This window comes from Ailuropoda melanoleuca, chromosome 8 (genome assembly GCF_002007445.2).
Source record: "Ailuropoda melanoleuca isolate Jingjing chromosome 8, ASM200744v2, whole genome shotgun sequence".
NCBI classification, from domain to species: domain Eukaryota; kingdom Metazoa; phylum Chordata; class Mammalia; order Carnivora; family Ursidae; genus Ailuropoda; species Ailuropoda melanoleuca.
In genome coordinates, this window is record NC_048225.1 from 126,020,627 (window position 1) to 126,032,532 (window position 11,906).

Here is an 11,906-nt window from a genome sequence, read left to right on the forward strand (position 1 = left end):
CTGAAAAATGGGAGACAAAACTAGAAATAGAGGTAATAATTTTAAATATAAGAGCATTATTGATGATTATACACTTTAATTTGAAAATCTAAACAAACTTAACAAGAGAGAATGTGGCTACATTTTACTTGGAAATAGAGTCACATGTGAAATATGAACTTCACTTTCATTCATTATGCTTCAAAGAGAATATTCATGTGCTCCAGTGCGTCCAGAGTGCCATATACAAGAAGACAAGGTGTCTGAGATTCAGGTCATGTAGGTAATGGGGAAAGTCCCAGTGTGGTAACACCTCCAACACCTGTGAGCCAAGATGGGAGTCAGTGTATGATGTGAGAGACAGAGAGCGTGAAAATCAGAGGAAGGCAAGTATCTGCTAGAACAAGGGGAGGAACACGTACCGGGTCAGCACAGGATGCGTTCCCTGGGAGGTATTGAGGAAGAACCAGATGTACAGGGGACATGTGGGACAAGATGGCCACCAGAGTCATTCTCTCTCAAAGCACAGAGTCTGATGACACTTTGAAACTGGGTAGGTCCCTCTCCTTAACGGATTCAGTGTGGAATGCCATGGAGACCTCTCCTCCAGCTTTTTTCCGGGGACCGGATGGTAGATTTTTCCCCACTCATTCATGTAGCATATCTTCTATGTTACATAACAAGCAGTTCAAAGGGGTAGTCAGAAAAGGCACCTGGAAATACCGTTTTAGAGAATTGGAAGAATAAAAGGTCCTTGCAAAGATGTGCAAAGCCTTGATTGATACGAGCTTACACTCTGTGCAGTTGTACATTTTACATGTGCTTTCTTTCATCTTATCCGTTAGATACAAACAAAAACTGTGAAATAGAAAAGGAAAATTATACTATCTTTATTTTCCATGTTTTAAAGTTCAGATTCAGAGAACAATCTCGTGACTTTCTTAAAGTCATGACTTAACCGGTGTCGGACAGAAACTCTCTAATTCCTAGAGCAGTAAATGATTTCCCCACCATGTCACGCCCCTGTGTCTGAGCCCCCTTCAGCCTCGAGCACCTCCTTTTAAGCTGGACATAACCTTAAACCAAGAGTACAGTCAGAACTTTGGGGCAAACAAACTGAAGCTAGAGCAAGAGATAAAGGTTTTTAAGAGCCTTTGGAGAACTATAAATCATGAGGAGGAAAGGGGGAGGAGGAGAGCTAACCTTTAGTGACAGACACTGTGCAGTCTCCTTTAATCTTTACAACAGCCTGGAGGGAATGTATTATCATGCCTGCTTTGATAACAGAACATTTAGATCCTGCGACATCAAAGAAGTCATCCAAGGCCACACACTCATATCGACAGATATTACCAGGAACTATTATGACTTGAATACTTAGTGACACATTTGGCCCGAATGTGTGTGTACCGTTGAAAACATTCTAACTATAAAGTCTTAAGAGAAACCGCAGGCTTTCCAATTATTTTCCGAATGGCCACCTGTACATCTTTGTTCCTAAGGCTGTATACCATTGGGTTTAACAGGGGGGTGATGACCGTATAGGTCACTGTCACCAGCCTGTCTTTGCCTGATGAATATTTGGCTGAGGGCCGCAGGTAGACAGAAGACGCACAGCCGTAGTGGACAATGACCACAATAAGATGGGACACACAAGTGGAGAAGGCTTTCCGCTTGCCCTCAGTGGATGGGATCTTCAGGATGGTATGGACAATGAAGCCATAAGAGATGCAGATGAAGATCAAGGGCACAACGAGCACCAAGATGCCACAGATGAAGATGATCAGCTCATTGATGTAGGTTTCAGCACAGGCGAGTCGGATAACCGGTGAGATGTCACAAAAGTAGTGGTTGACCTTGTTGGACCCACAAAAAGGGAGGCTGAAGACCAAAGTTGTTCCCGCCAGAGATATTAGGAAGCCACTAAAAATACACATTGCTGCCAGCTGTCCACACACCCTCCAGTTCATGAGAATGCGGTAGCGCAAAGGCTGGCAGATGGCGGTGTAGCGGTCATAACCCATAACTCCCAGAAGCAAGCAGTTGGTGACAGCAAAGCCGAGGAAGAAGAACATCTGGGTGGCACAGCCCGTGAAGGAGAGTGTCCTGAGGACAGAGAGCAGGCTGACAAGCATCTTGGGCAGGATAACGATTGTGTAGAAGACTTCAGAGGTTGAAAGGACACAAAGAAAGAAGTACATGGGTGTGTGGAGGCTGCGGTCCAGGCGCATGACGGAGATGATGGTGAGGTTTCCACTCAGGATGATCAGGTACAGGCAGAGAAAGAGCACGAAGAGGACAGGCTGCAATTCACCGAAGCTGGAGAAACCCAGCAGTAGGAACTCAGTGACCTGGGACGAATTGGCCATGGAGAGTGGACGCCACAGAACAAAGCCAGTGTGATCAGTTCCAGGGACCTCTGGGATGGAGGAGTCAGAGAGACTTACCCTTCATAATGGAGCCAGCACCAGTCTGGTGTGAATGAGAAACAACTGGAAAGAAAGAGAAAAAAGGATTCTAAATTAACCAAAAATTATCCTAAATTAATATGTACCTACGGTGCTGTTTCTCTGCCAATGTTTTAGCAGTGAATTTGGGGTAAGTGTTCCCACAAAGGCACAATATTGGCTCACATAAAGCCTATCCTTTCGCCCCCCGCCCCACTCCACTCTTGCAGACTTACATACTCTCCACTTACTTCTTTGGTGATCTAATATTCAAAAGAAACTATGTTATGATTTTCCGTGGTCAGTTTTATCCGCACTGCTAATACATATATTCCATTAGCAACAGCACCAATGTCTGAGTATCTACCTCTCACCCACTTTTAATACATTCGTCATCTAGGGAAACCCTCTTTGTCTGTCTTTGTGTTGCTGGCTTTTGAGATACAGTTCCTTTTCATTACTGTTAACCCCATTTCCATGCAGTCATCCATTAAAGCTTAATTTGGTTTAGAACTACTGCTTCTGTCTTAGAACTAGTTTTATGACTCCTCTCCACACCCTTGTAGGACAGTAAGCCTGAGTCCACCTGCAGAAAACACATGGCTGGAAGAATATAGTTTTGAGTCAGCATTTGCTGGGTGCCCATTGGGTTGCACGTCTTCTCCTTGATATACCTGACTTGGAGATTCAACGGACCATCTTTCCCATGATCTGTATCTGAATTCTTGAGCAGGGAGGCTCGGATACTTTCCTTAATGCTTCTAATAAGTTATTGTCGCTGGTGCTAGATTATATATATATATTTTTTTTAAAAGATTTTTTATTTATTTATTCGACAGAGATAGAGACAGCCAGTGAGAGAGGGAACACAAGCAGGGGGAGTGGGAGAGGAAGAAGCAGGCCTGCAGAGGAGGAGCCTGATGTGGGGCTCGATCCCAGGACCCCGGGATCACGCCCTGAGCCGAAGGCAGATGCCCAACCGCTGTGCCACCCAGGCGCCCCAGATTATATATATTTTAAATCAAAACGATCTGTTTCTTCTCAATAAAAAGTTTCAAAATCCTCCTCATCGTATGAGCTCTAAATTCCTGAGGCATGTTTAAACACATGATTTTTCTCATCCTCCATATGCAATCTATTTTTGTTCTACAATACTTCCAGGATCCTTTCTTCTTTTTTGTAAGAAATTAGCTCTTGTCTGGACTTCTCCAAGAGCATGACAGACAGACTGCCTGGATTATATCTCATTCCACTCTAAACCGTCCTCCACTATGGCTACAGAGTTTTCCTTCACAGGACAAATCCTAACCTTATTAACGAAACTAAACGACCCTTAATTATGTACAGAGTTAAAGCAATCATACTCTGTGTCTCATACTTCTCCCAAATGTAACTTTCCACACATAACTGCCACTCTACGTTCCTTCACATGCGCTTTAGTGTTGAGGAACTTTGAACAACCACGGCATTTTTTTAGCCTACCTTCTAAATCTGGAAATCATCCATGCTCTGTTTGTGGTCGATGTTCTTTTTCTTCTTTTAATGTGACATTCTTTAAATTTAAATTAAATTACTCAGTTAAAGTAACATGTACACACTGACTCCTCTCGGCAACTGCCTACTTGAGCTGTATGGTCACTTTCTCTTGGTTTCCTCAGCAAATGCCAGAATCTCAGTCGTCACCAACCTTCGGCGGTTCTCTTTGACTTCACGACGTGTCAGTTACCAGACATACAGCAGTGTCTAGTATATACCAGGCGCTTGAAAGCTTGTTGAAAAAAATAAATGACCCATAATCCCAGGGTTTCTTCCAAATTATTTCAGAATACCCAGGAGGTTTGATTTCAGGGGTTTTCCAAACTTGTTCCCTTAATATTCATTTGACGTAGAATATTAACCTTCTGCTTTAACATTTTGGGATTAAAAAAAAATCTCTCCAATGTCATTCTCTACATGCAGAGACAAAGGATTCATTAAAAATTGCTGCTTTTCCAATGATCACAACGTTTCCTCCATTATCTCAACTAGACAAACTTTTAAATTTTAACTTAATTGCACTGCTAGTCTTAAAGACGTTTGCAAATAACAAAACTTCTATCATTGTTTGTTCTTTTGCTTCGACAGAGGGACAGCAAAATTTTAAAATGGGACTACAATCAGGAGCTTTCACTCCTATTTTAGTATCTTTGAATTGCCCACCTCTAAACTTTATAAGTAAGGAATACGCACCGCGCTTTTGACTGGAACAGAGTCCCCACTGGCGCTCTACGTGAGATGTCATCTCCAGCTTTCCAGTGTCCTGGTCTCCATCCTTTGAGTTTGTTCTTTCATAAGACCATCCCCAGAAAAAGCAGTGACCTGTTATCCAGGGAGGGTTGGGGTTTGTTTGGAGAGGAAAGAAAGACCATGTTACTGGGTGACCATTCTGTGACCGTCCCCCACAGCACTCACAAGACATCACCTACTTTTTCAGAGTCATCCTTGGAACCTATGAAGGAACTGAAATTTGATAATAAATTCCCTATTAAAAAACAAAAAAAAAAAACCCAAAACCTTTGGTTCTCCTTAAACCTGGTTGAGGATGCTGCATAAAATATTTGGTGAACAGAAGAATTTGGAAGGAAAGGCGTTACAGGTATAGAGAAAAGCTTTGGGAAAATAAGGAGAAAGGATAAATAAAAAGGAGAATTGGGTAATTTAATTGTCTTCTTAACAAGTGGAATCAAAACCACACTAAGATACCACCTTATGTCAGTTAGAATGGCAAAAATTGACAACGCAGGAAACAACAATTGCTGGAAAGGATGTGGAGAAAGGGGATCCCTCCTACATTGTTGGTGGGAATGCAAGTTGGTACAGGAAGTTGTGGTCCACAGGGGTGCCTTGGTGGCACAGCAGTTAAGCGTCTGCCTTTGGCTCAGGGCCATTGCACTACTGGGTGTTTACCCCAAAGATACAGACGTAGTGAAGAGGAGGGCCATATGCACCCCAATGTTCATAGCAGCTCTGTCCACAATAGGTAAATCGTGGAAGGAGCCAAGATGCTCTTCAACAGATGACTGGATTAAGAAGTTGTGGTCCACAGGGGTGCCTTGGTGGCACAGCAGTTAAGCGTCTGCCTTTGGCTCAGGGTGTGATCCCAGAATTATGGGATCGAGCCCCACATCAGGGTCTTCCGCTCTGAGCCTGCTTCTTCCTCTCCCACTCCCCCTGCTTGTGTTCCCTCTCTCACTGGCTGTCTCTATCTCTGTTGAATATAAATAAAATCTTTAAAAAAAAAAAAGAAGCTGTGGTCCATATATACAATGGAATATTACTCAGCTATCAGAAAGAANTTCTCAACATTTGCTGCAACATGGACGGCACTGGAGGAGATAATGCTAAGTGAAATAAGTCAAGCAGAGAAAGACAATTATCATATGGTTTCTCTCATCTATGGAACATAAGAAATAGAAAGATCGGTAGGAGAAGAAAGGGATAAAGAAAGGGGGTAATGAGAAGGGGGAATGAAGCATGAGAGACTATGGACTCTGAGAAACAAACTGAGGGCTTCAGAGGGGAGGTGGGCGGGGGAATAGGATAGGCTGGTGATGGGTAGTAAGGAGGGCACGTATTGCATGGTGCACTGGGTGTTATACGCAACTAATGAATCATCAAACTTTACATCAAAAACCAAGGATGTACGGTATGGTGACTAACAGAATATAATTAAAAAAAAAAAAGAAACAAGTGGAAACAGTGAATTGACAGAGAAGGGGGAGGGAGGGAGAGAGAAGAAGAAAGAGAGGGAGAGAGTGAGGCAGAGTGAGAGAGACAGAGAGAGGGAGCGAAGGAGTAAAAGAGGGAGAGAGATGGAAGGAGGGAGCTAGAGAGGGAGAAGTGGGGAAAGAGAGAGGGAAAGAGGGAGGGAGAGAGAGACAGAGGGAGAAAGAGAGAGAAGGAGGGAGAGAGACAGATGGAGAGATAGAGATATATATGTATAGAGAGAGAGAGAGAAGGAGGAGGAATTTTCAGTCTCTAATACTCTCTGGCCTTTATCTGGGGCCCACCCATCAGTCACTTTTTTTTTTTTTTTAAAGACAACAGTTAGTGAACTTTCTCTAATCTCTACAGGGAGAGTTTGCTTTTCTACTATAGTTAACATTTAGTATATTTCAGGATTGTTTCCTGTGTTTTTATCAAAATACTCAGCCTGTTATGTCCCAATTATGTTGTCCTGATTGTCTCTCCAGTAGACTTGAAAACCTCAAGAATAAAGACCATACCTTATTCCACATGAATCCTCAAAACTTAGCCCAATATTTAACTTAATGATATACAAGTGCTTGATGAATAAATACATTGAATAGTCCATTAGTTAATTAATAATGATCCGAATCAGTTCCTTGTACAGCCGCCGGGTTCCCTGTGCACCACCATGTTCTCCTCAGTGAGAACCCTGCGTATGTTCTCTCTCATTTCATGTTCTCTATAAATTTCATGTTCTTCCTTTATGTTTCTTATTGTTTATTTATTTTTTAAAGGGGGAAGGGGAAGAGGAATAGAGTGAAAGAGAATCTGAAGCAGGCTCCTGCTAGGTGTGGAGCCTGACACAGGACTCAATCCCACAACCCCGAGATCACGAGCTAAGCCAAAATCAAGAGTCAGATGCTTCAGTGACTGAGCCACCCATGTGCCCACTTTCTTTCTTTCTAAATCGAATGCTATACCCCTCCTATGAAACAATCAAACTGACTCTGTGGCCCTGCTTTCTTGTTGACCTCCATCTCTTTCCCCACCATTTCCACCACCCAGTTGTCCTTTCTGACATTTGATCACATTTCCCACTACTGATCATGGCCGGGGGGAGTAAGTCACTGACTCCTGAGAAAACTCAACAATTCGAATTTTGACACACAAGAAATGACTGGATTGTCACTAGTCTTCTCAATAAAGAAATCAAAGTCCCTAAATAAAAATAAAAAATCTATAGTCCTTCAAATCAGAGTGCTAGTGCCCAGTGACATGCAGGCCTCTTCATTCTCAGACACTCCCTCAAAAGTTCTGTGAAGTTTTCTGGGTAAAATTTGACAAAATTGTCTTCCTTGTCATAATGTACCAGAGTTCTTCTTTCATTTTCCATCAACTGCCTGAACCAATACAAGGAAACTGTCAGCATGACTCCGTAGAAAAATATCACCTGTGCCTCTTCTCCACGTACAGTTTAGCTAACGCCTCAATGAGCATCACCAAGGGTGTTTTTCCTTTCTGCATCAGCATGGCCTCAATGCCTTGTTGGTAACTGAGATCCCCACCTCCACAGGGAGCTAATTACCACATGGTGCCCAATGCTTGTCCGTTAATCTCCCCAATTAGCAAGTAGAACTATGGTATTACACTAAGAGAATTTGTTGGTCAAAGAGAAGACCTTTTCTAATACCATGGGGATCATTGGTTTCCTCTTCAAAATTCTCTGGGGACTCATAGAAAGGGGAAAGTTTTCTGGACACGATTTGTTGAAAAAAACATCAGTGGAAGGACCTCCTTTGAGTTTCCCTACCTAATGACTCTAAATTTTCATTCTCAGGTTGGAGGAATGTGTAGATTTTGCATTCTCTTTTCTGACATCCATAAGAGGGGAAGAAAGTTATGAACAAAGGACAGAGTATTAGAATGGCAGAGGCAGCGTAAGTGTTTCAGACTCATGGGAAACATACTTGCTCCTAGAATATAACGTGAGCCTGATTCGTATTTGTTCAATAAATAAATAAACAACGTAAGTTTGGGTTATGAAGAAAAATGTGGGGGTGCCCTGGGATAGGCAGGTTTTAGCTGAGATGTCTCCTTTGGTAGAATGTCCTCCCATTTTCAGATTGCATCTTTATTCCCTCTCCCAGTGAGTCTAGACACATGGGCTGGAAATAGGGCAAATGCTAGGCACTGATGGAAATGATTCAGAAAAACTAAAATATAGAGATGGGAAATTATGCCTAGCACTCACAAACCAAACAAGCAAGGGAAGAATCTTGATATTTGACAGTTTAACATTCAGACCGGGAGTATTCAATGAACAACAAAAGACAGTAACAAAAAAAACCACTTTTAATGTTCACAATTACAATTCACAATGAAATTAGATATGAATTTGCATCCCCCCAAAAAACACCGGTGCAACCTTCATAAGAAAAAAACTATAAAATGTTCACAAGGAGACACACTAATAATGGATAACTTTCATAAACCATTCTGCTCAAACAAAAATATCTCTAAGAATTTAGAAAGCTTAAGCAACAAAATAGTGAAGTATATCTGATGGGTATTTATTGGAATTTGTGTTCTAATGAGAGTACACGTATTCTTTTCAAGGCACATGAAGTATGTATGAATATTGGTTGGGTATTAAACCACAATAAAAACTTGAGCCAAGGTCACAAAGTGATAAAAATACAAACAATATTCCCAATCCCGGTGTAATACACTATCCAATGAATAACAACAAAAAAAGGCTCTCCCACTAAAGATTTTTAATATCTGTGAAATAATTGTTGGGTAAAGAGGAAATGCAAAGCAAAATGAAATAAGTTCCAGGAAATAATATCAATTAGAGTCCATGTAACAGAATATGTGGGTTAAGTTTAAAGCAGAGATGAGAGGAAATTTCACAGATTAATTATATATGTATATATATATAATTAACACATATGTATATACATATGACTTAAAAATGAAAGTACGTAGAAAGCATCAGTAAGTTAAATTGAACAACAAATTAAAGGAAAATTCAAAGGAAAAATAATACAAATAAAATACAAATAAATACAAATAATAAAAGTCGAATAATACAAATAAAATTTAAAACAATGGTATGGGGAAAACACTAGAATGCATCTGTTCATTCACACTTATGTTAAGTTCTTTCACAACAATAGACAAAACAAACTACCACTATATATACCAAAAAAAAAAAAAAGTGAAGATAACTATACATAGTATAAAATGACACAGGAAATAATCATTTCTTTCTTTTTTTTCTTTTAAAGATTTTATTTATTTATGTGACAGAGAGAAAGCCAGCGAGAGAGGGAACACAGCAGGGGAGTGGGAGAGATAGAAGCAGGCTCCCAGCGGAGGAGCCCGATGTGGGACTCGATCCCGAAATGCCGGGATCACGCCCTGAGCCGAAGGCAGACGCTTAACGACTGCGCTACCCAGGCGCCCCAGGAAATAATCATTTCTAAGAAAATTTCAAATATCAGAATATTTTGTACAAATTTTACAAAGAATTTTGAATGTCTAGAATAAATGAATAATTTTGTAGAACACTAAATTCCATATATGATCGACTAAAAATTAAAGTGGCTACAGAGGTCATTTTTCTTAGAAGAAATAGAGGATATTACCACAGGGTCATGCCTCAGAAAAGGCACTGTGACTGTATTATTTCACAGAATTTCAACAAATATTCAGACATGAAATGATCTCAACCCAACATACAATAGTAACTCAATAAATACTTTCAAGATACAGAGAGGGGAGCCTGGGTAGCGCAGTCATCGGGGCGTCTGCCTTCAGCTCAGGGCGTGATCCCGGCGTTCGGGGATCGATCCCCACATCAGGCTCCTCCGCTATGAGCCTGCTTCTTCCTCTCCCACTCCCCTGCTTGTGTTCCCTCTCTCTCTGGCTGTCTCTCTGTCACATAAATAAATAAAATCTTTAAAAAAAAAAAAAAGATAAAGAGAAAAACCCATTTGAATCTTCAACTCACATAATGTTAAAAAATCTTTTGGATATATGAATACAATGCAAAAAACTTAAATGCTTAGAAAAAAATATATCACTAAAGGAAAAAATTGGAAACAAAACTTAGAGATAATGACAAATCCTCAGAGTAGTAATAACCAATGATTTGATTGTATAAAGTGAAATACTTACTTGCAACAAAAGCACAATTAAAGATATTAGAAAAGAAACAATCAGAAAATTTCTCAAAAATTATCAAAATGTTGGGGCGCTTGGATGCTCAGTACATTGTCTGACTCTTGCTTTTGGATTAGGTCATGATCTCAGGGTTGTTGGTTCAAGCCCCACATCAGACTCCAGCCTGAGGATGGAGTCTGCTTGTCCCTCTCCCTCTGATTCTCCTCCCTCTCTCTCTCTCTCAAATAAATAAATGAAATTGTAAAAAATTGTTGAAATCTTAATAAAAACGTATGGCCAGCTGAAAGATAAAATAACTAAACTCTAAAGTAGGAAATGGATATAGGCGTACAATTGATAAAATAAAAGGCACATAAAAGGCATACAATTCACCGAATAGTTAAAATTTAATTTTAATGAATTAATTTAGTTAATAGGATATGAAGTCTGGCCCATTACTCTTCGAAGAGCTGACTTGAACTCCTTATTCCTCAGACTGTAAATCATAGGATTGAACAGTGGAGTGAGGATGGTGTAGGACACAGATATGAGGGTGTCCTGACTTGAAGAGTAGCTGGACTTGGGCCTTAAGTAGATAAAAGAGGCACAACCATAATGAACAGTTACCACAATGAGATGGGAGGCACAGGTGGAGAAGGCCTTGTACCTGCCGGTGGAGGATGGGATCTTCAAAATGGCAGAAATGATGCGGATGTAAGAGACCAGGATAAGTAGCAGGGGAATGACCAAGACAAACACCCCAATCATGAATATGACCAACTGACTGAGGCGCGAATGATGGGATGCCACCTGGAGGACAGGGGAGATGTCACAGAAGTAGTGATGGAGCTGGTTGGAAGAGCAGAAAGGCAGGTGAAATACCAGGGAGGTGATAATCTGTGCAATAGTAAAGCCACAGGCACAGGCAACAGCCACTAGTCCCACACACACCCGGTGTCCCATGAGCTCCGTGTAGCGCAGAGGGTTACAGATGGCCACATAGCGGTCATAACCCATGGCCGCCAGCAGGAAGGAGTGAGAGCAGCCAAGGAAGAGGAAGGTGAACATCTGGATGGCACAGCCCAGGAAGGAGATGGCCTTCTTCTGGGCCAGCAGGTCCACCAGCATCTTGGGTACAATGACGAAGGTGTAGCAGGTCTCAGAGCAGGAGAGGACAGCAAGGAAGAAGTACATGGGGGTGTGAAGGGCTCTGTCCAGCATGATGGTGGAAATGATGATGGCATTGGTGCCCAGGGTGAACAGGTAGAGGGGCAGGAAGGCAATGAAGAGCAGCCGCTGCAGCCCGGCCAGAGAAGAGAAGCCAAGGAAGGTGAACTCCCTCACCAGGGTCTCATTGCCCCGCTCCATGCAGAGCACCCCCAGGACAGTCAGGGACAGAGACAGAGCCCAGGATCCTGGAAGGAGAGTAGAAATTATGGGAAATTCAGCACAAAGTCTGGAGGCAGACAAGTCCCTCATTCCCCCTCAGAAAGGTCTGCTAAGAAAAGAATTAAGGCTAAATATACAACAGAGGATCTGACGGCCATTTAGGCGGCTTTCTTTAAGACCAAGTCCACGGTATCT

General features: G+C 41.6%; 2 protein-coding genes across 2 annotated transcripts; both read right to left on the bottom strand.

Moving 5' to 3' along the window:
- Positions 1 to 1,406: 1,406 nt before the first annotated feature.
- On the bottom strand, positions 1,407 to 2,348 carry LOC100471546 (olfactory receptor 10R2). Its single transcript, XM_002927257.4, has one exon. It carries the CDS (start codon positions 2,346 to 2,348, stop codon positions 1,407 to 1,409), a length of 942 nt encoding a protein of 313 aa, XP_002927303.2.
- An 8,400-nt stretch (positions 2,349 to 10,748) lies between these two features.
- Positions 10,749 to 11,690, bottom strand: LOC100470296 (olfactory receptor 10K1). Its single transcript, XM_002927252.2, has one exon. The coding sequence runs from the start codon at positions 11,688 to 11,690 to the stop codon at positions 10,749 to 10,751; it is 942 nt and encodes a 313-aa protein (XP_002927298.2).
- Between the last annotated feature and the right edge of the window lie 216 nt (positions 11,691 to 11,906).